Source organism: Struthio camelus, chromosome Z, assembly GCF_040807025.1.
Source record: "Struthio camelus isolate bStrCam1 chromosome Z, bStrCam1.hap1, whole genome shotgun sequence".
NCBI lineage: Eukaryota > Metazoa > Chordata > Aves > Struthioniformes > Struthionidae > Struthio > Struthio camelus.
Window position 1 is genome coordinate 88,688,957 of NC_090982.1, and position 24,747 is coordinate 88,713,703.

At 43.3% G+C, this 24,747-nt stretch overlaps 1 protein-coding gene across 5 annotated transcripts in view; it reads left to right on the plus strand.

The window, feature by feature from the left end:
• LOC138060884 (WD repeat-containing protein 7-like) overlaps positions 1-15,741 on the plus strand; it is a 177,881-nt gene extending 162,140 nt beyond the window's left edge. For 2 of the 5 annotated variants that reach the window (XM_068927402.1, XM_068927407.1), the window contains 2 exons: positions 9,077-9,181; positions 12,783-14,532. In XM_068927402.1, the coding sequence (XP_068783503.1) occupies positions 9,077-9,181; positions 12,783-12,986 (309 nt within the window). In that variant the 3' untranslated portion in view covers positions 12,987-14,532. Of the gene's footprint in view, positions 1-9,076; positions 9,182-12,203; positions 12,301-12,782 lie in introns of all 5 variants that reach the window. The other 3 variants (XM_068927405.1, XM_068927404.1, XM_068927403.1) reach the window with 3 other exon arrangements.
• The last annotated feature ends 9,006 nt before the right edge of the window (positions 15,742-24,747 follow it).

A 24,747-nucleotide genomic window follows, 5' to 3' on the forward strand; every position in this document is an offset into this window, starting at 1 on the left:
GTGGGCACGTGTAAAGGGAGAGATCTGTTGTGTCCTGTGTGGGGTTTTTTTTCCCTACATTCCTGTTCATGCTGTGTATTTTTTACACAATCGATCTGTAAGTATCAGTGTACTCCTTTTTGTAGGAATTTAAAATAATTAATATTTAATTTCATGTGTCTCAAAATACTCTTTAAGAACCCAAAGAAAATATTTAGCACTTTCTTCTTCCATTTTTGTAGACGTGAATATCCTAGTTGTACTCATAGTTCACACTTGCAGTTATTTTCCTAGACATTAAGGCATGAAGCTTAGCCTTCCCGCTGTTGAAACCTCTTTTAAAACTGCACTTGACAAGGAGATTTGAATTTCAGTAGTAATACCCTGTGGTCTAACACGTACGAATGCATATCTTCTGAGATGATGCTACAGCGTTGTACACCTCTGAAGATCAATGGCATTAGATTCATAGATGAAAAAATTGCTGCTGATACTAGGGAATGACTGGTTGATATGTTTGGGGGTAATTAATTGCCATATGGATTTTGATGTTGCCATCTGAAAGTCTAAAGTGAGAGTAAAAAAATCAAATGTTTGTAAACACCTGGGTGTTTGGACGGTAGGCTGGATTGATTCCTGGAGATCCAAGTGCACGCTTTAATAGAAGCGATAGTTTGGAGGGCGCGTAAGGCTAGATCTTGGCTGCTCTGTGTCGTGTCTTGTGGTGGTTAGGATCTGTAGCCGTACGTTTGAGAAACTCTTTAAAACATCCCGTAACACTTGGATGGCTGCAGCTGTCATCTAATTTTGTCTGGATTAAGTTCAGTAAAGAAAGACGCTGCCTCATTTTCTGGTTGTCATTTGCCCAGGAAGTAAAAGCAAATTGTAATGAGGGAATCACAGCAGGAGAACCTCCTAACAAATGAGAGGCACATATTGACTGGCAGCCAGCGTGCCGTTTCGGTGATAAATGTATTTTTATACACTGCTGTTCAAGGTCACTTTCTGCTCTCATTGTATGCTGGCTGTCACCTCACGCAAGTCACATTTTAATACTGAGTAATTGTAATGGCTGATGCAAAATGATGTTACAGTAAAATTAAAAATGAAGTTATATATTTTATTAAGTTAAAAAATTTAATACATGGACTCTGTCTTTATCTTGGTATTATTGAGAAGCCACTTGAAGGACAGGAAGAAAATTAATTTAAAGATGCGAACGTGTTCTTTTCTCAGAAATTTTTACTGCGATTGTCGGTATTACTTGAACTATCACAGAAATTTATTTATTAAACGGACTGGAATTGTTTTACTGTCAAGTTGTTATTATCTTAGGCGTTTCCCTTAAGTTGCTTGGAGAGTAGGGAATTTTTTTCTTTTTTCTTTTTTTTTTTTTTTTTGCAACGTTTGTAGGAAGGTTTGAGGGAGCACCTTGGCGCGGGACCTCCCGCCGCCCCGGGAAGCGGCTGCGCTCCCTCTGAAACGGGCTGGCCGTGCCGCGCGGCCGCCGGCCGTGCCGGCCTTGGGCCTGCCCTCCGGCCCCCCGCGCCGGAGGCCCCTGCAGAGGAAACGGCCGCGGAGGGTTTTGCTCAAAACGAGCCCGGACCCGAGCTGCCTGGGTTCGGCGTGCGGCGCGCGTCTAGCGTAACACGTCGTACCGCGGCGGTGCCTTTCCGCCCTTGTGTCACGGTCACGGGCCGGTGAGGTGGAAGGCGAGGGTGGGCACGGCGGCCGGCTGGCCAAACGGGGAAGAAAGAGGAAGCGGGCCGGCGGTTCCTCGGCGAGAAGGTCGTCGCGCCTCGCAACGCGTCCTCGGGAGCCTTCGTGCCGCAGCGCGGGCCGCGAGGGAAGAGCCGCCTGCGACGGCCGGTCCACGCAGGGACGAGGGGGCCGTTAGCTGTAAACCAAAGGTTTTACGGGGTTTTTTTTTTTCTTATTTTTTAAGCGCAAAGATCGGTGTGTTTACTATATGTCCTTCACAATTAAGTATAAGAAATGTCAAGCTTTGCATTATTCAGAATCCGTTGTATTTCCGTAAAAAACGGAAATATGGTAAAGAATTACCTAAATCATACTTGTGTGGGGCTGAGCTGGTAGACTGGAAAGTTGGAAATTAAAGGTCAGCAACGTCATGGAAATTTGGTAACTTCTGTCATTTGTTGGAAATCCGGATATTCCTCTCCGATGCAGGTACGTTTCTTAAGTGGGTGTGCTCTGAAATCAGTAAATTTGCCACATGAAAAATGCAAGAAGTTCATGAAGAGCTCGGGGTCATCTCCGTGGTGACTCTCAACCCGAGAAGAGAGAGAAGGTGCTGAGATGACTTGTTTATCTTTGCAGCCTGCGTGTGTATATATGCATATATATGTATGTGTGTGTGTATGTCTATGTATGTACGTATATAGTCTCTCTAAGTGTATATTTTATACGTTCACTTCGTAGATCAACCATTTTACCTTCATTTCAAAGACTGATAATTACTCCTCTGAATGATTTGGGCTGTATATATGTTGGAGGTCCCTGTACCCTAATTTAACATTAAAATTCAACTTACGGTTCTTAATTACAAAAGACAACTGTTGTTTGTGGGATATGGAATTACTCAGCGTATGGACTTCCAGAAGAGACCTCGGAGACAGACGTGCCCGTCAGGAAATCGCCACTATCCTTTTTTTTTTTTTTTTTTTTTTTTCATATCTCACTTCTGGTTATCTTCTTTGTAGCGTGATGCTAAAAAAGCCAAGAATGAGTACTCTGAGACCCAGCTTTATGTATTGGTAAGATCTGTTCTGGACAGATGGGGTTTTTTGTTTGTTTTTTTTGGGGGAGGGGGTTGGTTAGGGGGTGTGGGACAAGCAGAAGGAGAGTTACTTTTTGATAGCAAACTGCAGGCCCCTTTTTTTCAGCTTAACGTTTCAGGTTGTTGTTAAGGGCCTTTTGGTAGGCTCTGCCTTTAAAGTAGCGAGCTGTAGGCTTGTGACTGCTGCGTTCCGTTGTGTTCAGGTCGCTTCCCAGAGAGCCCTCCTAGGAGGTGGCTGTGGCGGAGCCAAAAAGCCAAAAGTCGTTGCCAGGGCCTCGCTGCAGATCAGTGAAAGACTTGCAGAATCTTCTCTTGTTTGGGGTTTTTTTTTTTTTTTTTAATCTGCAAATAACCAGTCGTTGTTCCGAGATGATTTGTACCCCGTGCAAAAGTTGGAGCTGATCGTTCTTGGCCTTTCCCAGCTCGAAGCAGGTGGGTCTCCTTCAGGGTTTTGTCTAGCTGTGACAAACTTCTTGTTTTCTGCCTGTTTCGCATGGTGGTTGTTGGCGTGGTAGTGCTTCCGCGGGGGGCATCAGGCGTGCTGCTTTCGCAGCGAGTAAAATTTTGGTTTCGTCTTAGGTAAAGTACCCTTGAGATTTGGGGAATAAATATCTAATAGTAAAGGCAGTAAAATATTAATATGTTTCTATAGCAGTACATAAATCACCTGGTTATCAGCTTAAAATGTGTATTCCAGTGTACTTATTAGAATTGCTGCAGCGATACAGAATGTTTATTTTTTTACATCACCTTTAACAGAAGAATACAGTTCAATGTAGGGTTTGGCAAATATTGGACTTAGAATTAGGTTGTCATAGCTTCAGTATATCATGCGTTAAAGGACGACGACGGTGGCAGGTGCAGAAGTCAAATAGTCTCCCAGGAGCGTCCTCCCATTAAAAAACAATTGGTTGGGCAGAAGGAAACGACAAACAGCTGCACTTTGTCCCACCATATCTCCTCTTCAAAATTAAGACTATTCCCAAACCAACATTGCATAGCTTTTTGCATACTTTTCCTTGTGTACTAATATAACTACTTCAGAGTGGAGAAACGGCAAATCATAAGTCACTTAAAACACTGTTTCTTTGTTATTCTTTTATCACGTGTTCTCTGTTGAAGCGTTAATGTCGTAATCCATTCACGCAGCCTTCGGCACAGCAGCAGACCTGTGCCCGCCAGCAAAGTCTGAACACCCGATGCACGGGGGCAAGCGGAGTATTGTGAATGAGCAGCAGCAAATTCTTTTGTCATGCTTATTCCTGTGCCTAGGAAAAAGGAAGATGAGCCTTGGAAAGTAGGCATTTAGATAGTGCACTAAAAAAAAAAAATCTTTACTTTAAAGGATTAGCATCAATTAAGGAAGCACTTCTTTTAAATAACAAAGCACATTAATTCCCTGGAGGATTGCAGTTATTGCAACACATTTTCAGTAGTAAAGAGAGCAACAAGTGTGCTAGTCGTATTGATTTTCCACCTCTGTATTACCAAAACATTTTTTATTGACAAGTATTACTTGCTTGTTAAGTGCTAAAGAGTTTGATGGTTCTGAACATTGGATGATCTAATTAATTACCCTTTCAGATTTTCATACTAAGGAGTAAGGATTATATAAAAGGCATGCGTTTGGGGTTCTGTTGAAGTTCACTGCCTGTTTACATGATACAGAATAAATATATTAATGAATTCTTAACATAAAGTTCATTTTAAGTGCAGTTTATTGTCTTCGTAGGTCTTTGTCTTCTGAAGTGTCTCAGAGCTGGCCAAAGGGGCACTTCTGTTGTTCTCCAAGCCTAATACAGTTCTGAGGGTTACAGAATCTTTTCTGAAAACATTTAAAGTCATGCCGTTTTAAGGTTAGCACAGAGCCTTCCAATGCAGAAAGAGCAGCTACCGTGTATTTTTGAAGAAATACTTTGATTTCTTTGTGCACTTCTAATACAATTTTAATTATGATAATCCAATAGAAAGTCATATCTTCAGAAAGAAAGTTGTGTATATCATCTTGAATTTAAAAAACCTGAATCTACAACCTTTTTTTGGTTTGTCCTGCACTCGATATTCCTATATATTTGGCTGCGTTTCTTCTGCTTTCGTTAGCTATCTTGCAGCAGTGGCAGATTCTGCTGTACGTTTGTAAGGCTGTTCACAGCCTGCTTTTTCCTGTAACTCTGCCCATGTCTCCTCTTATCCCGGCAACAGCACTACTGCGTTGGCTTCCCATGCAGCCTTGGCCAGCGCCATTTCTATCTGGTCCGTCATACCTAGACTACCTTCTCCTGCAGCTCCGTAGCCTTAGTCCTCTCTATGGGATTTCTGAAGACAGACGGTGTTTTCTGTACTGGATATAAGAAATCGGCACTTAATGACTGAAGTAAACTCACGTACCACGTACCAGAGGGAAGAATCCCAGCGCTGGCAAACGTTCAGAAACTTTATACCCACAGGGAAGGTAAGCGAGGAAGCGAGCTGCCAGGTTTTGCCACTGTTGAGATCTCCAAAGCATTAGAAAACACGTAAGACAAATGAATGCCAATCTTGTGTAAAGTGTCTGCATATTTTTGCAATTGTTAAACAATAACCTCAAGTAACAGAAAAACCTCTTAACTATGACTCTGACCACAGGTTGACAAGTGGAATAATTTTTCACTGCATTTCTGATGCACGTGTTTATATTGCTGGAAATTTTATACAAGTTGTTTAACCCTTGTGAGACCATACTGGTAAGCACAGAATGAGAGTCAGAATGATGCTTGATTTGCTGAAGCTCACATGACAAATCAGTGGCAGAACCAGGAATAAAAAATAGGACTCTTATACAAGACTGACTCTTGTATTCTCCTCAGGGTCTGACTTGTTTCCAGAAAGCTGGGTACAAGTATTTGCTTTAGCAGCAGGGTATGTCATGTTAAATATTGTGAAAGCTTGTCCTGAGCTAAGCATCCATAACTTGGTCTTGGAAAATGTTCTTGATGGCAAAGGATGTGTATGGAGAACGTATCATGACGTGGAGTTTCTGGAGCGAGTCCAGCGGAGGGCTGCGAAGATCATTTGGGGACTGGAGCATCTCTGCTATGAAGAAAGGCTGAGGGAGCTGGGCCTGCTTAGCCTGGAGAAGAGAAGACTGAGAGGTGATCTCATCAACGTGTACAAGTATCTGAAGGGGGGGATGTCAAGAGGATGAGGCCAGCCTCTTCTCCGTGGTGCCCAGCAATAGGACAAGAGGCAACGGGCACAAACTGAAACACAGGCAGTTCCATCTGAATCTGAGGAAAAACTTCTTTCCTGTGAGGGTGACAGAGCACTGGAGCAGGTTGCCCAGAGAAGTAGTGGAGTCTCCTTCGCTGGAGAAATTCAAAACCCGTCTGGACACGATCCTGTGCAACGTGCTCTAGCTGACCCTGCTTGAGCAAGGGGGTTGGGCTAGATGATCTCCAGAGGTGCCTTCCAACCTTGGCCATTCTGTGATTCTGTGATCATCAACTGCTATGAAAAGTATATATTTTTAAATGATAGTTTAAGCTCTATGTGAGATAATACTGAGGACATTCCAGTTGTTGACTGTTACTTCTGAAGAAATTCCCTTACACTTCATCTACTATATAAGGTTTTAACTTTTAGTTACATTTATAATGACAGTGTCCAAAGTATTTTAATTGCATGCTTCTAGTTAACTGAAGATTGGACATAAACAGTTATGTGGACCGGTGTGGGATGAGCGGGGCTCCAGCCTCTGCCTTCCCAGAGCCCCCTGTGTTTCAGCGGGGCAACCCCAGGTACTTCGTCCCGAGGTTTGTGTGCCTGTTGTTTGCTACTAGCAGGTATATTTTCTTTGTAAACATACATAGATCCTTAAATATTTGCAATGGAAATACGGCATTGTTTGTTGGGGGAGAGAAGGCCGCTTAAAGGAAGCCATGAGTTGTGAGTGTCGAAATGCAGCCGTCGCTGTGCTCAGTGTCGATGCGTGGAGCTGGCTCTGTGCCAGCGTCTGCCCATGCAGGGTTGGGACCATTCTCCAAAACCGAAAACTCCACATTTCTGCAAAAATATTATTACAGTCACTGTACCATTTGAATGAAGCTTGTGGTCTTCTCGCTGCTATTTCTCTGTGCGCAATACTTGATGCTCAGCTGAAAGAAACAACGGTGGCATGAATGCGATGCCTTAAAATACCACAGTACTCATGTGGTGGAAAACCTGGAGGTGAAACATCTGATGTGGACAAACGATTAGCACCCCACGCGCTCTCCAAGCTGCCTTCCTGATCTTTGAAAAGCCTCTGGTGCTGTTACCAGGAAGCCAGCAAAAAAAAAAAAGTTTACAAATCTAAATTTCGGAATTGGATTGCATTTTTGTAAAGACTGTTTTGTAAGGCCGGAGTTGGGAGGATGGTTCTTTTTTTTTTTTTTTTTTTTCCTTCCCCAGTTTGAACTTCTGATCGTTCCCTGCCTGCCGCTTAGCCACGTGAAGGCTGTTATAGACTTGCAATTTACAACCTACTTTTTGGAGTATAAGTATTATATATTTTAAAAATTTCAGTTAAAGGCATATTTCTGTTCATATACCTGACAAATGGCTTTGATTTAAAAAGTGAAATTTGGCAGAGAATTTGTTCATCCAATGATTTAATTAGATTTTATTGGCTAAGCAGCTATTAAGTCATTTAAAAGAAATAGTCAAGTTATTGAAAACTTAGGGGAACTTAAGCGCATGCAGCTAGGTGAGTGATTTTCAAGGGGCGCTTCCATGTTTTGGGGTGGCCAGAGGCGTTTGAGGGCCCTGAGGAGATGTGAGCACAAATCCCCGTGTGCAAAAAACGGCAAGTGTTAGATTTTGCTGTCAGTATTCTCACTGGCTGAGGCTGGCTCATTTTTCTCATTTCTGATTTTAACGTTATCAGCTGTTTCTGGAAGGAGCCGTGCCGTTTTTGTGGTCGCTAGCGTGGCGCTTGCTGACCACCCTTAGCGCCTGCTGGTGGGGCAGCAATGAATGGCGGGGCGACCCTGCGAAACGGCACCGTCCCCTCTTGGGTGCTGCTCCGCGGCTTGCGGCATTAACTGGTAGCACCTTAATATTGCGTAGAGACTGAATTAAGCAAGTAATTTCATTTTTCACTTTGTTCTGCATTATTCTCTTCGATCTGAAACCCCTTTAATTCATTGCTAGTGTGTAATAAGCGTACAGGATTATCCAGAAAATCCATGGCGTGCGGAGCGGCCCAGGGAGGCAACACGAGCAGAGCAGCGGGCGCCCGGCTGGGTGAGTGGGGCTCCCGCGCAGCTCCTGCTTCCCCGGGGCCCCGGCGCTCCCTCCCACGCGGGGACCGAGCTAGCAGCCGCTCGCGGCTCCTTGCCTCCCGTGGCTTTGCAGAGCGCCTGGCGTTAGGGATCAGAGAGGGGGAAATTCGCGTTTCGTCCTTGCGAGAGTGGCGCCTGCCCGTGGTGCGCAAGGAGGCTCTGGAGGCTTTTGGAGAAATTGCTGCCGTTCCTTCAAGCGAGCGGGAGCAGTATGCGTAGTCATCCGGTCCTCCCTTGGCCGAGAGAAGCAAAACCTGGTGAAAAAGAGGCTTCCTTTTCTTTTGCGAGGTATTTGCCGATTGACAGAACGTCAATCAGAGAGTAATTAGTACTAGAATAACAGAAAATGCACAACTTGTTCTGTGTGTTTCTGCAAGGATCACTTGCTAAGCCTACAGTAAGTATATAGGTAGAGGTCTGCGACTGTGGTACTAGTATGATATTCCTGGGTATCGTTCATGTAATTCGTCAGCTCACATCGCACAACGATTATCGCTGGAATTCCTGGCAAAAGCCAAACAGCTTCTGAAGTCAAAGCAGGCGCGGAAGGAGCCATGCCCGTTCTGGGGACCGCTGCCCGCGGAGGTGCTTTCTCCTTATGTCCAGGATATTTCATAGTAGGAAACACTGAAGGGAAAGACTGGGAGAAAGGAATTCAGGATTTAAATATAAATTTGGACTATACCCCTTCTTGAAGTTTAGTATTAGAGAAAAGCCGCATAGAGGTTGTAGATGCTGCCTTAGTTGCAAAGAGACCTAAGATACAATAGTGAAATAGCAGGAGGATGTTGCAGTACTTGTTTGAGACCTCTTCTTCCAGGGCTTTTGAACACAGTAGTTAATTTTTACTGACTGCTATGATCTATTTCTGTCTTTTAAAAATGTTTCTGGAAGTTCATATACTGTTACATCTGTGTTTGCTGAAAGGTCTGTGCAACATCGTTGTGGTGCTGAGTAATGAATCTTCTAAGTTACTGTCCTCTTCCCCTCTTGTCAGACTATCCATGGCCATAAAGGACCCATAACTGCTGTAGCTTTTGCCCCTGATGGCCGGTACCTTGCCACGTACTCCAATTCAGACAGTCATCTCTCCTTCTGGCAGGTAAGAATTTGTTATTATCTGAATCTGTGTGCACACACGTTGCTGATGAAGCAGTATTTGGGACATCTTTTTACATTGTTCAGTAATAGTGTACTACATAAGGAAATACTGATCATGTTACATGAAATAATTGCAAACAGGAAAATCTCTGCAGTTGAGGCAGAAGCTGAAAGCTCAGCACAGCAGTTCTGTTCCTTGAAAGCTCCATGGAGCTGTGCCACCACCGCCTGTGCTTGCTTCCGGTCTTACCTGGAGCGAGGGTGTTCCTCTGTCTACTCGCACCCCCCTCAGGTGCTGGTACATATAGACAGATGAGGGCTAAATTGGCAAAATCATATAGTTTTTTTTTTTTAAATCCAGTTTAGCTGCTTTTCAGTTTGTTTCCTGGAGAGTTGGTCACACTTCATACATTTTTGTATAATTCAGCTCGGAGTTGTGCAAACGTGTGTGCAAGTGGACTACTTCTGGGACAGTTCTTGCAGTGTGCATTCTTCAGCAGCTCTTTCTTTTCCAATTTATTGTAATACTGTACAACCATCTTTGATTGTATTTTATGTTTCCCACACTGTCCAAGTACTGTTGTACAGAACTAAGATGCAGCACTTGGACCTTCCAGCTTGCTCCTGTAGACTTCTGCTTCTCCTTCCCTCCCCCCAGTTTGGGCACATCAGGTCCCATGAAACTCCTCCACAGTCTCGAGCAGCTCTCCCAGCTTCACGGAGGTATCTGAGAAAGACTGTTGAATGCAGGCTTAGTCCCCAAGTCCCAGGTAGCTTGTGAGCTGTAACTGTTCCCTCTTTGTTCTTCTGGTTTGGGGAGACAGCTTTGAATATCACTGCCTCTGTATTGAGGGTTTTTGCTGTTTCTATATAAACAGTCCTTGCAGATGTAACTGTCCTGGGGGATGAGGGGCTGTTTGCATACAAATTAGTATGCAACTTCTAGGCAATCAAGGAATATTCTTAAATAATAAACTTTTTCATATTTGATGTTTCGATTTAAATATGGTACTATTGTAATATTTCAATTTCACATATCTAAAATGTCCAAATAATAAAATTAAGAGCCATGTAGGAGACACCCAACTGGTTCTGCGCAGGCCAAGACAGCTACTTCTGCTCTGACTCCCTGTCCCAGTAGGTGTTTTTCTTCTCTAATTTCTGGAACCTAATAAATCCAAATAGAGAAAGAGATTCTTAGGTGTTTTTATTGTGTTTTTTTTTTAAAGCATGATGCAAAGCAACTAAGATGATCACTTACTCCTGTCCTTGCTGTGGCCCGGCCCTTCCTCCCAGCTGGCGCAACTGCTCTGCTCCCTCTGCGCTTTGCTGTATTGCACAGCGCAGAGATGATTTTCACGTCCTTAATAATGCTGCAAACAGGAGAGCTGAGCTATAAACAATGTAAGGAGGGTCTGAAATAGAAGGAGAAGCTGAGAATCAGGCCAGCATTTTATAAAATATCTGCAGGTTTCTTGTTTTTAACATGTGAGCAATCTTTTTCATTGTAATCTGATGTCAGTATTTTTTTTGTCAGTTGTAGATACACGCGCAGCTCGATGGGACAGATAACCAAGGCAATGCTGCCTACATTCCCTAGGCAGGATTTGTGCGCGTGTGTGTATGTGTGAGCATGCCTTCACGTGGCTTCAGACTTACAAATGTGTTTGGAAACAACTGATCTGATCGAGCAATGTGCGCAGACTATTAAAATCATCAGGAGTCTTAGAGTAATCAGACTATAAAATTGGACTCAGTATAGTCATAGTTATCGGTTATATAATTTAAGCTATTTCCCCAGTTTTCTGATGTCATTCAGTAGTTCTACAGGTGCCGTAAAAAGTATTAAATTATTATCCATCACTATATAGTGAGCTTTGTGAAACAGTAAGTGAGAACTGCAAAAATGTTCATCCATCAGTTACATTTATTCAGTTTAAATACTCAGGGAAAATCTGGAAAGCAATCAGACTTATTGATTTTGATTTTTTACCTGATCTTTTAAAGTAGGAAAAGAAACAGGCTCTGTTCAGGTCTGAGTTTTAAACGGTGAATTTGCCACGTTCCTCCAGGTGCATAAATGTTCACGTTAAGCTAGCTTTTACGTAAAGAGTTAAACATACCTACGCATTTAGTTTTAAAATGTGACCTCGTGCACTAGTGATTTTTTCCCTTCTGTGTTCTATTTGGCACTATTATTAATGCAGGAAAATCAGTAACATTAGTCATCTTAAAAGGGTTATTACTCAAGATGATTTAAATTGTGAAAATGTCAGTGGTGCTTGCATGCTCCCTGCTAGAGATGCCATGATTTACACTCTCTGACACCGTTCTGCTGCTGAGAAGAGCCAGAAAAAAGTAATGGCTTACACTTTCCACTGATCAGAATTCAGAACAGGATATCAGCAATAACACGCCTTAAATGTTCTGAGATTTGCCAAGGTTTTGTGTGTCGCATCGTAGGCGCGCAGCCTGGCCGTCAGCTGCCGGCTCTGCGTACATGCTAGGGCCCTAGTGCGGGTGGAGGGCAAGGGTTTCAAGAGTGAAGAAGCATTTCAGAAAGTGTAGGATTTTGTATCTGTGGATCGTTCAGAGGAAAGCAGTGAATCTCGTTTTTAAAACCATGGAACTAGGCAGCGTACATCAGCAATAATTGGCCTGCTTTCCAAAGAATGTAACTCAACAGATCTCTTCAGATGTTTAACATCTGAATGATTTACTTACAGACCAGAAAATGAGCAGAGCTCTTACTGTTTGTTCTGTTTGTACCCATCACGAGGGCTATTCTTCCTTTACTCTGCCTGCCATGAGCTCTATTGTCATTCTGCTTTTGACAAATAAAAATATTCTAGCAGAAATATAATCTTCTTAATATTTTATGGATTTTTCCTTAAATTCCAAATAAATTCTTTATTATTAAAGACAAAAATAAAGCAGAGGTGGTATTTTCAAAGTACTGAATAAACTATGTACTATTCCTAGCTAATTTATTGATTCAAATTTCACAATTGAATTTGAAATAGATACAATCACGGAAAACATTAGCAAAGAAAAATATGGGACAAACTATGAGATCAATACTGTCACTAGCTGCCAAACTTTACTGAGTTCTATACACAGGTGAGAATTTAACAGATTTTTTGCTGTACTTTGTTTTTTCATTTAGTCATATGAAACCCCTTTATCTTGTGTTGGAGGGATAAAAGAGAATATAGCTGTAAAAAATGTTCCTTAAGATAGCGTGCAGTGCTATACACTTATGCAGTTAAGCTCACTTTATAAACTCCCCATCAAAGGAGAACAGTGAAATGTGCCCACTAAATTTATTGAATCTTTCATTTTGCAAAGTTGTGTATTGTGTTCGTTAAGCGTCCCCCAAAACATCAAGCACTTTGCTTAAATTCCCAGCCGCTCTTCAGTTAAACAGCATTGCTTGGCTCGAGTCTAATGGAATTTTAATTAAACCTCACTTGAGACAGCAGCTAGATAACCGGGATCAGCAACAATTATTAAAGTTTCGCGACGCGTGGGGCAGGGCGCGGGCGCGTTTGGGCCGGGCCGGCTCTCCGTCGGCGGGTGGTCACCGTCAGCTCTTTGCGCAGATGAACACCTCGCTGCTGGGGAGCATCGGCATGCTGAACTCCGCGCCCCAGCTCCGCTGCATCAAGACCTACCAGGTGCCCCCCGTGCAGCCCGCTTCTCCGGGGTCCCACAACGCGCTCAAGCTGGCACGACTGATCTGGACGTCCAATCGTAACGTCATCCTCATGGCTCATGACGGCAAGGAGCACCGGTTTATGGTCTAGAGTAATTCCACCTGTATTAGAAATGCATTTCTGTTTTATGATTCCTTGTAATTCTCCCTTTTTCTTTCTCTGTGTCCTTTGAACGCTGGCTTGCCCACACCAGTGCGTCCATAAGCCATGGAGGGGACCAGCCAGGCTGCAGCATTTCCGCATGTTCCCTAGGGCAGAGCCCTGCTCGTGCCAGCTAGCGATTCGGCAGCGCGCACCGGCCAGGCAGCACGGGGACGCTGTCCCGGGTGGGTTTTCCCAGCAGCTGAGAGGAGGGAAGAAGATGGCTTTGGGGAAACGTTCTTGTTGCTTGGTGCAACAGAAACGGAAAAATCCATAGCACTGTGCTCGCGCTCCTTGGCAAGACCAGCGTTCTCAGGAACCAAAACCCAGGCTTTGAAGTTGGGCTGGATCTAGTCCCTTTTCATTGGATGTTGAATTAAGAGCAGCAGCCCTAATTACAGATGTTGTTTTTGGTTTGGAGATTCTTAAGGAATCTCACTGTTTACCAAACAGGCTCTATGTTTACATGCACTTTCTTCTAGTGACCACTGGATGATCGCTGGCTTATGTGTCCTCGAGTTAACCAGTTAGGTTTCCTGCTGAGGACCGAACTGCCTCACAGTCGTGAGGGATTGAGTTTTCGGGAGCGCATGGTCGTTATTCTTATTTGAAGAGGCGTATTTCCTCATAAAAAGGTTAAGTTCTTAAGTGAGTGGGAAGTGCTGATGTACTCGGTCATTGTTTGTTATAATCTGGAAGAAAGAATAATAATCCACATGTAAATAAAAAAAATCATTTGAAGATGGACTAGCAAACTTGAAAAAGGAATATTTATACATAAAGGTGTTTTTTGCTACGAATGCAGATATTTATTTAAAAAAAAAAAAAGACCTTTTTCTTCCGAAAGTCACTCCCATTTACGCTGGAACTTGCAGGGAAATTAGAATCTGCCTTTATGCCATGGCATGTTACCGTATAAGTTGTTGCAGAGTCGCAGGTTCACGTTTTGGCTTTGCTGAAGGCTGAAAGAGTAAGAATGCAAGCCCTCAAGGGAGACGATACAGATGTTGTTGGTATTTAGCAATTCTGGCAAGAAAAGCTATGAAAAATTATGTACAAGGTAAGTCATTTGAATGGATATATTGAAATTTTTCTTAAGTAGGGATATTCTTAGGTAATATTTGCTTTAACTGTGTTTCCCTCTTCTTACATATCTAATTTTGTGCAATATTTAATGGTGTGAAAATATGTTTATGCTCACAGTAAAAAAAAAATCCATAAAATACTATTTTATTTAAACATATTGATGTATATGTTTGTATAGCTTTTTCTTTGCCATTTTTGTCTGAAATGCTCACAGAAGGTGGCTGTCTTTACATGATAAAGTAAAAATGGTACTTGCAGAATCCTCCCTCCCCTCAAAAAGAATAAATGACTTTTTAAAATGGCTTCTAAATATAAAAAGCATTGATTTTTTTTTTTTAGGTGGTCTGTGTAGTACACTGTACATGAAAGTGAGATTTACAGTCCAGAAACTACATATCTGTTTACTGTTTAGAAAACAAACACACAAACCAAAAAGGTAAGAAAGACCATTAGGAATGTTTAACACAAACTACCATAAATTATACTCTTTTTTTAACTCTGGCCAGAGTGTATAGTGGAAAAATCTGTAGTAGAATATCAGAGGTTTTTTAAAGTGAACTAATACAACATGCATGTACACTGTGCTTGTAAAGATATATATGTAACTTCCAAGATTTAGAAAAAGAAAAAAAAAGGAACCAGCAAACTCTTCATCTGTAGAATGAAATATTATAATTATATATTTAAGTTATATGCATACAAGGAAACCTGAAACGTATGCTTTAAACATGCTCCCATAGGTATTCCAGGATCCTATCACTTCTGTTACAATAGGTTTCAAAGTGTATATATATAAATATGTGTTTATGTTCAGAAACAAAATGCAGCCCCAGTGGGAATGTTTGACCATACCCTGCAAATGATTTTCTTGGTGGTATAGTGAAAGAATATTTTGAATTATAGATGCATAAAAATGTTTGTTTTAAGCAAGCAGTATAGTGCATTTTTTTTAATTGCAAAAGAGAGGTAGTAATTTTTTTCCCGTCCTGAAAATGAGTTAAATGTAGCAAAGCTAAAGCATTAATAATGAAAGCTATCTTAGCTAATTTGTAGAGGGTGATGATCCCTCAAAACTTCTCATACTGTTCACATTTAAAAACAATCCAGAGTTCAGTCCAGTCCGCTTCCAACAGCAGTCAGGCCTCTGCAGGCCAGCGTGGGGGTAGTATTGTTTGGCAAGGAAATGGCAAAATCCGTGACGGAAATATCTTTCCATTGAAGTGATATTTGCACATTAGTGAAACCTCTACTCCAGTGATTTTGTTAACCCTAGTCCTCAACTTCTTCACAGCCTAGATCTCTCAGCACTGCAGTAAAATTTGTATTGTCATTCCGGTGTAAGCTTTTAGTGTTTTATTGATTTGTTAGTACTGTATTTGGACTTGTCCTTGTAAATGTAGAGACGTATGTGGCTTCATTGGCAGTTTACAAGCAAAAGATGACATGATGAGACACCTGTATGAAAATGTTGTAATGATTGAAGTCGCCATGTATGGAAAATGATTAAAAAGTCTGCCTCTCAAGCAGCTTCTTGATGGTTCCACTCCCAATGCGCTGTATGTGTTAAACATCCTGGTGTAAATATGCGTGTGAAATAAAACTGGACTATGTTGAAGAATAGTGTGGCTTCTGGCATCAACCTCCTGACATGTAAATAATTTCTCATTGCTGATTTATTGGGCAGTAATCTTAATTATTTTCACCATAGCCAATTTTTTTTTCCCGTTTGAAAACCAACATAAATGACGTTCCATCAGTGCAGACAGGGAATCGTGTTAACGGGACTTGCACACTTCATAACAAGAGGTGAAGCTAGGAAGGTGCTGCGAATAAAATTCTCTTAGCTCCCAGAACAATGCAGCTAAACCAAACAAAGGAATATTAATCTTCCAAAAACTCATCAACATCAGTGTGATGTGAAAGGTGATGCTCTCTCCTCGTCATCCAGGTTCAGGTTCCTCCAAAGGAAAGAAGGAATTGAAACAAATTTAACACTGACATTTTCTGATGTGGACTGTTGTCCTTTGAAAACTGCGCTGGGATTACTAAGTGGATTGGGTTTGAATTTGCAATCCACATTGTAAAAAATAAAAATAAAAATCACAATTGTTTTTTCTGCCGAAAAAGCCCAAGTAACTTGCAGCTTACAAAGGTGCGTAACACAGGCATGAACGGCGGGATGTTGGCCTTCCGAGGAAAAGTTTGAATTGAGCCAGACATTACCTAATAAGACTTCAAAACAAAAAAAAAAAACACAAAGGAATTGGTTGCAACATATGTGAATTCTCAGTTTCCAAGGTGTGTGAACATGTTGAAATATCAATGACTTTGGTATTTTCTTATAGGTAAAATATGTTCGATAGCAGCTCTATTGATGATCCCGTGAACTGATCAAACGTGGAAAGGTTATGACATTAATCGGAAGGTAAAGCCAGGCAGCGCCGGCTGAACTCTCACCTTTCCCCTCTCGGCTGACAGGCAGAGCTGAGTGCTGAAAAATCAATACTTAGGAGCCAGGAGGGAAATATTTCCAACCTCTAACTAGAGAATGTATTTTGACAAGGCCAAGATAATCCAAGCTGCACAGGAGAAAGAGAAAAGAAGACTCATTTTTAAAGCTTGACACTTCAAGGTGTTTTTGTGCAATGGTTTAGAGAGAGCGTCAATACATACAAATACCAAAGGTCAAAAAGAAAAGCCAGAAGAATTTCAGAAATTAGATGCACTTTTTTTTTTGCTGTTTACTTCACAAAATATAAAGACCATTTGATCTGTGTATAGAAATGTTTAAATGTAGTGATCTCAGTATTTACTACATCCCCCTCATTTAATAGAAATAAAAATAGACCAATGCCTGTATTGTACCTTAAGCAATTTAGCTATAAAAGTATGTACCTGCTTCCTGCTATATATCTGCATTCAAGGACATTAATTGTTTTTGATTTGGCATAATTGCATTTTGATGCAAAATGATCAATTTTTTTTCATTTATGCAGCATCATTTCTTGATAATTTAATACCTGACTCTGTACTTGAGCACTATATGAAACAGTCAAAAATGTTGTAGTCCTTTCGCTGCTTACCTAAGGCCTTGCTGACGCTGAGCACCAGTGATTTCCACCCGTGCGTTCGGTGCTGGTTTCCACGGCTAAGCTGCTCCCAGCTCCCCCTTGCTCCTTTGCGGTGTGGATAGCTGCACATCCCACCGCAGTGTGGGCCCTTTCAAATTCACTGATACGTCACCGATTGCACAGGGGCAGTGCCAGCAAATGGGGCAATCGGTTTGTTTTTAGCGATAACGCTCCGGTCTACGGCGCTGAGCGATAGCTGGAGCGTTCTGGCATGCTGAGGTCCTTGGGCAATCTGTGAGCAAACATAGCAGATAAGGGAAGGCTCCGGGGGCTCACGCCGGTGTTGCCAAGCGGGCCGGGAATGCTAGTCCAAGTCCTGGAAACGGACAAAAAACCCACATTTGACTCAGGTCGAGACTAATTTCACGTGAAGAACGCTCGCAAATCAGGATAACGTATATGATTAGAGTGCCGTTGTGGAGTCATTTAATACCAATCCAAATAACAGTACCCTGAAATGCTACTTAAAGCCAAGCAGCATCTTACCTAACCTTGTGAGAAGGAGGGGATATGTGATATACACAGCTACAAATGCAAATTGAAGGACAGACGAGCATTTTTATGGCAGTAGCGAAGAGGTTGCAGCCAAAGGTAAAGAAGGAAAAGAACAAGGTTATGAAGAACAGGAGCAGAAGCGGCCACCTTACGAGTCAGAGCTGGCAAACGTGCAGCACCGGCGCTCAGTAGGAGCATGAGGAACGTTCCTAATGACGGAGCGCCTGGGATGGCATCGCGACACGGCTGGGCAGCGCGACTCGAGGCAGCTGACAGCTTTGACACAGGAGAGCAGAGGCAGCTGAAGGGTCAGAGGAGATCAAATGAGAAGGTGTTCTTGTCTCCAAGCTTGAAAGAGCATGCATTAAGGCTCCTTGGAAAAGAGCCAGCATGAGAGAAGGTGATAGAGACAAGGAGCACTGTACTTTTACATTATTAATTACATACGCACAATTGTCTCGAAACTGTCACACAATATTCTGCTTGAGTTGGTGCAGTAGAGATGGTCTTTCCACTAGTTAGTGTTATTTGGAGTAAGATACTGGAAATGAGAGGTCACTGGAGATTTATAGAAAAAGCTGTAGCAGACGCTTCACGTTTGTTGCTTTTAGTTACTTAAAACATGAAGGAAGAGTCCCCTACTTTTCAATGTCACTATACCTTTGGCACCAGGTTTGTGGCATCTTTACTTGGCTAAAAAGAGCCTCTGTTCTGGAGTTGTGTTTGTAACTCTTGCCCCTTGGACCAAAGACTTCCTAAGGAGAAGTTTCAGCTTCGGCCCCCAGTGCCCGAACTCATGCGGATTTCAGCAGGAGCAGCATTTCGTTCGGAGCAAGCGTGTGTATTTGTTTTATGTCCTCTTCAAAATATGTCAATCATGCTTAAAAACAAAGCTATTTGAAAATGCAGACCACTGAGGTCAGTGTAAACTACATGAAATGTATTGATCAAAGATTTTTTCCAAACAGCATAATGCTACAGTTTTACATTGCCTATGTGTCTTGCAGACGATCAACATTCCTTACAGCTGACTCAGAAATTCATTCAAACACATCTTGAACTCTCTACTCAGATGTGAAGGGATATGTTCTCTTCTGCGGCCTGGCATAATGCCCCAAACATTAAGACAACGCCATACCCATTAGGGCACATTTAGAACTCAAGCAAATATCAATATAGTTGGTATTTTGCAGAACTATGGGGTGGAGAGCCCCATTTTAACACAATCTAAAATGGTTGTGAAGGACATGATACCATTTGTGAAGCAGATTAACTGTGGGGAAGGGTTAGCAGAGGCTATTTCTAGGCTTACCTTTAGAGTCAGAGTTCACCTGAAGGTCCCAATCGTCTGATCACCAGATAGACATCTGTTTAGAGTACGTTGATTCCTCTGTATGAGAAATGGGGCATTCCTACATCTGTGTGGAAAGGGACTGAGCCATAAAATGCACCAGCACTCGGGGTATTCCTGCTATGCACTCATCACATGCAGGAGACACTCCTGTGAATGCAGCCAGAGTAAGTCCAGAGCTCAGATAAGAAACACTTAGAGTTAAGCTGAATTTGATTTCAAATAATGATCTGTGTATCCAAAATACTTTTTCAAACTAATGAGTCCTATGCAAGTAAAGCAATGTAATGTTTAGGTCATCACTAAGCATGTGGAGGACAGGAAGGTGATCGGGAGTAATCAGCACAGATTCACCAAAGGGAAATCATGCTTGACCAATCTGATAGCCTTCTATGATGGGATGACTGGCTGGGTAGATGAGGGGAGAGCAGTGGATGTTGTCTACCTGGACTTCAGCAAGGCTTTGGACACTGTCTCCCATCACATCCTCCTAGGTAAGCTCAGGAAGCGTGGGTTGGATGAGTGGACGGTGAGGTGGATTGAGAACTGGCTGAATGGCAGAGCTCAGAGGGTTGTGGTCAGTGGCACAGAGTCAAGTTGGAGGCTTGTAGCTAGCGGTGTCCCCCAAGGGTCAGTCCTGGGTCCAGTCTTGTTCAACTTATTCATCAGTGACCTGGAGGAAGGCACAGAGTGCACCCTCAGCAAGTCTGCTGATGATACTAAACTGGGAGGAGCGGCTGATACCGCAGAGGGCTGTGCTGCCATTGAGAGGGACCTGGACAGGCTGGAGAATTGGACAGAGAGGAACCTCCTGAAATTCAACAGAGGCAAGTGCAGGGTCCTGCACCTAGGGAGGAATAACCCCAGGCACCAGTACAGGTTGGGGGCTGCCCTGCTGGAAAGCAGCTCTGCCGAGAGTGACCTGGGAGTGCTGGTGGACAACAAGTTGACCATGAGCCAGCAATGTGCTCTTGTGGCCAGGTGGGCTGATGGTATGCTGGGGTGCATTAGGCAGAGTGTTGCCAGCAGGTGGAGGGAGGTGATCCTGCCCCTCTGCTCAGCCCTGGGGAGGCCTCACCTGGAGTCCTGTGTCCAATTCTGGGCTCCCTAGTACAAGAGGGGCATGGCACTACTGGAGAGAGTCCAGCGGAGGGCTGCGAAGATGATTTGGGGACTGGAGCACCTCTGCTATGAAGAAAGGCTGAGGGAGCTGGGCCTGTTCAGTCTGGAGAAGAGAAGACTGAGAGGGGATCAATGTATACAAGTATCTGAAGGGAGGGTGTTGAGAGGGTGGGGCCAGTCTCTTCTCTGTGGTGCCCAGTGACAGGACAAGAGGCAACGGGCAGAAACTGAACCACAGGAAGGTCCGTCCGAACCTGAGGAAAAGCTTCTTTCCTGTGAGGGTGACAGAGCACTGGAAGAGGTTGCCCAGAGAAGTAGTGGAGTCTCCTTCGCTGGAGAAATTCAAAACCCGTCTGGACACGATCCTGTGCAACGTGCTCTAGCTGACCCTGCTTGAGCAAGGGGGTTGGACTAGATGATCTCCAGAGGTGCCTTCCAACCTTGGCCATTCTGTGATTCTGTAAATGGAAGACCTTAAACATATGTACTTACATATTTAAAATCAGTTTATTAATGGCAGGAATTGGATAGGGCCCAAAGGTATTGTGTCCTCTTTGAAAGCTGCAGGAACTTTCATTAGCAAAAAACACATGAAGAAAAACCCAAAGCTGAGTCTGCTCTGAACATCGCCTCTGGCAAGGCTGTGTTCCCCGGTGCAGTACAGTTTGATTCAGACCTGATCCTTCTGTCCTAATGCAGTTTCCAGCTCCACAATACTGACTTCAAATCTACATTCAATCATTTTCTTCATCCCTCTTGTACAGAATTTCCTTGACAGTATGAGCGGCAATTCACTCATATAAACTTCATCTCTTATATTGAATATCTAACTTCATGCATGGTATCAGGTGGGATTTTAGGTGTTGATTATGGCGTATTACTCTTCAAAGTGCAGCATAACCCAGTTCAGACATATTCAGATATTTTTTCTGAAGAAGTGTCCTTGCAAATATCAGAATCTGTGCAAATTACTTTTCCCTTTAGAAAAGAAAATTCTTGGCCAACTCCAGCTCTTACATCTGTTTCAAATGTCACTCCACTTTGTGTAGGAACACCCAGGAAGCCACAGGGAGCATAGAAGTTCCTCCACCTCCCTGTTTCCTTTCCTGCAGAAGGAGCGAATGCGTCAGTCACGTTTGCTGTCTTTGGGGTAGAGGATGCTGCACTGCAGCTCCGGGGGAGTTTGTGGACACTGAGAGCAGGATGAGGTGAACTGAAAACATCCAGAGACAGACTGTTAGAAGCATTCAGTTCTGAATTTCTGTTTGAAGGCTCGCAAAATTGTCAGGACCCAATTTGTGAAAAGGAGACCCACTTGGGACTTCTTCATCCGCTTTATAGAAAATTTCAGATGGTTTCAATTTGTGCAATAAACCTTTCGTGAGGTTCTTCCTGTTTAAGGTGTTTGCACATGAGTGGAAGGAGTACAAATTAAGTAATATCTGTGCCACTATTACTTCAAATCAACATTTTCTGGCAAAGTCTGTGGTAGGTTAAGTCATAAAAGTAACATATGTTGGGTAGTATCTGTGGTTGCAGGGACTGTACTGAATTTGGATTCTGTGAAAGCAAAACAGAGATTCCTGTGTATTGCAGATAGGCTGTCCTGGCTGTGTCCAGCTTTTAACAAACATCACAACTTCCATAGTAATAGTACTTTTGTCTGAATATGAATATTATTAAAAATATGTATCAAGCAGTCTGAGCCTTCAGTGTGATAAATTGACACTTGATGGCAATAGTTGCCCAGAGTGCTCTTTGAACAGTAGGGCTCCTGGGGAACTTCCCTGTATCTCTGATGTCTGAAAATTAAAAATTAATCTTGTATGAAAAATTAAAAGGTAAAACTTTCTGCTGCAGCAGCATAGCTTTTTGAATGTTGATTTTGTTTTTAAAATGAAGGCTGAATGTCATCTGCAGGAAGATCATTGTTGGTTGTTACATTTAGAATATATGATTTCAATTGATTTTAGTAAATTGGAAACTGATTTGCAAAGGACTCGAATAGCTTAAAATGTGGGGGGATTGGATATTTATTTACTGAAGTAACTGATTTTAAACAGAGGCAATTTATTCACTTCTGTAGAGCTACTCCCAATTTTCCATTAAGTAGAAGAAAGCTACTGTTTTTTACCATAAACATGATGATGGAATCTGCACATCTTGCAAGTTTAAACTTGATTGGAAAAAAAAATCTCACAGCAAATAGTGCCCCCTCCATCTCACTCACATTCACTCACATGTGCCACCAATGCCCAGAGCGTCAGAAGGTGGCAGATCTACTCCCAGAAACCTGATGGTCAGCCATGCAGAAAGGACAATTCCAGCTATGCTGTCTGTCCCAAGCGCAATACCTAGCTGTGGACCTTCCACTTTATGTTCATGGCAAAGTGTCCATATACCACATGGATAAATGTATATCTGATTAAAGAATCTCTGAAGGAAGACAATTTTGAGTTGTTATCACTATCTCAGAAAGGCCAAGAGTCACTGCCATCTTAACAAAAGGATTTGGTCTGTTGTTAGTTGCATTATACTGCAGGCTAGAGCAAAACAGTTGTATTTGTTCCATCTTGAGGTAAGTCTTTCACTGTGGTGATCAAAACAGATGTTGCAGTTAAATCTGAGCCATTTTAGCAAGAATATTTCTTCTTATAAATTAATCTAGAACTGAAGGGGAGAGAAGCAACTCAAATGCACTACCATTTTCATCAGCATGCACATTCAGATCTTACCTTCTCCTAGTTTATTTTAAAATACCCCTTTCTCCATCTTCTGCATGGCCCAAGACATCAAAGGTACCATTAGCTGGACTGAGCACAAGACTCTGGCTGACTCTGTCCTGGCATTGCATATAACAGGTAATACACTTGCTGGTTTGATTTGTAAAGATGCAGCTGATGAGAAGATTTTCAGGTGATATGGTCAGCCCTAATTACATGCAGATGGATTATCTGGGTGGTAGATTAATTGCGCCATGGCTGCAAGAGTATCCAGGCTTCCCCTCATGGACCCCCTTGGGACTCGGAGCGATATCGTTACATTAACATTCTTAATAGCTCAACGATTTCTGCGTGTTTTTTTTTTCTGTTACTCTATTTATACGTCACATTCCTATACCCTTGGTTTCGAGCAGTGGATGCTGTCCACCTGGACTTCAGCAAGGCTTTGGACACTCTCCCATCACATCCTCCTAGGTAAGCTCACGAAGTGTGGGTTGGATGAGTGGACGGTGAGGTGGATTGAGAACTGGCTGAATGGCAGAGCTCAGAGGGTTGTGGTCAGTGGCACAGAGTCAAGTTGGAGGCTTGTAGCTAGCGGTGTCCCCCAAGGGTCAGTCCTGGGTCCAGTCTTGTTCAACTTATTCATCAGTGACCTGGAGGAAGGCACAGAGTGCACCCTCAGCAAGTCTGCTGATGATACTAAACTGGGAGGAGCGGCTGATACCGCAGAGGGCTGTGCTGCCATTGAGAGGGACCTGGACAGGCTGGAGAATTGGACAGAGAGGAACCTCCTGAAATTCAACAAAGGCAAGTGCAGGGTCCTGCACCTAGGGAGGAATAACCCCAGGCACCAGTACAGGTTGGGGGCTGCCCTGCTGGAAAGCAGCTCTGCCGAGAGTGACCTGGGAGTGCTGGTGGACAACAAGTTGACCATGAGTCAGCAATGTGCTCTTGTGGCCAGGTGGGCTGATGGTATGCTGGGGTGCATTAGGCAGAGTGTTGCCAGCAGGTGGAGGGAGGTGATCCTGCCCCTCCGCTCAGCCCTGGGGAGGCCTCACCTGGAGTCCTGTGTCCAATTCTGGGCTCCCTAGTACAAGAGAGACATGGCGCTACTGGAGAGAATCCAGCGGAGGGCTGCGAAGATGATTTGGGGACTGGAGCATCTCTGCTATGAAGAAAGGCGGAGGGAGCTGGGCCTGTTCAGCCTGGAGAAGAGAAGACTGAGAGGGGATCTCATCAATGTGTACAAGTATCTGAAGGGAGGGTGTTGAGAGGGTGGGGCCAGTCTCTTCTCCGTGGTGCCCAGTGACAGCACAAGAGGCAACGGGCAGAAACTGAACCACAGGAAGGTCCGTCCGAACCTGAGGAAAAACTTCTTTCCTGTGAGGGTGACAGAGCCTTGGAACAGGTTGCCCAGAGAGGTGGTGGAGTCTCCTTCGCTGGAGATATTCACAACCCGCCTGGACGCGATCCTGGGCAATATGTTCTAGAGGACCCTGCTTGAGCAGGGAGGTTGGACTAGATGATCTCCAGAGGTCCCTTCCTAATCCATTCTGTGATTCTGTGATTATGTATGGCATCATCTGTGTTTTTTTGCTCTGTCCTTGTTCTCCACTGCTTTTAAGCATATAAGGGCCACAGACGCCCAGGACTGGCCATGAGAACAGCATATTTGAGGATAAAACCCACCATACCTGAAATACAGTGATAATTTTATCAAAAACACAGCCGCTACCCAGTCCGTGCACTCTGAGCCCAACCATCAAACCTTGAGTAGCAAGCTGCATGTATTGAAGCAAGAA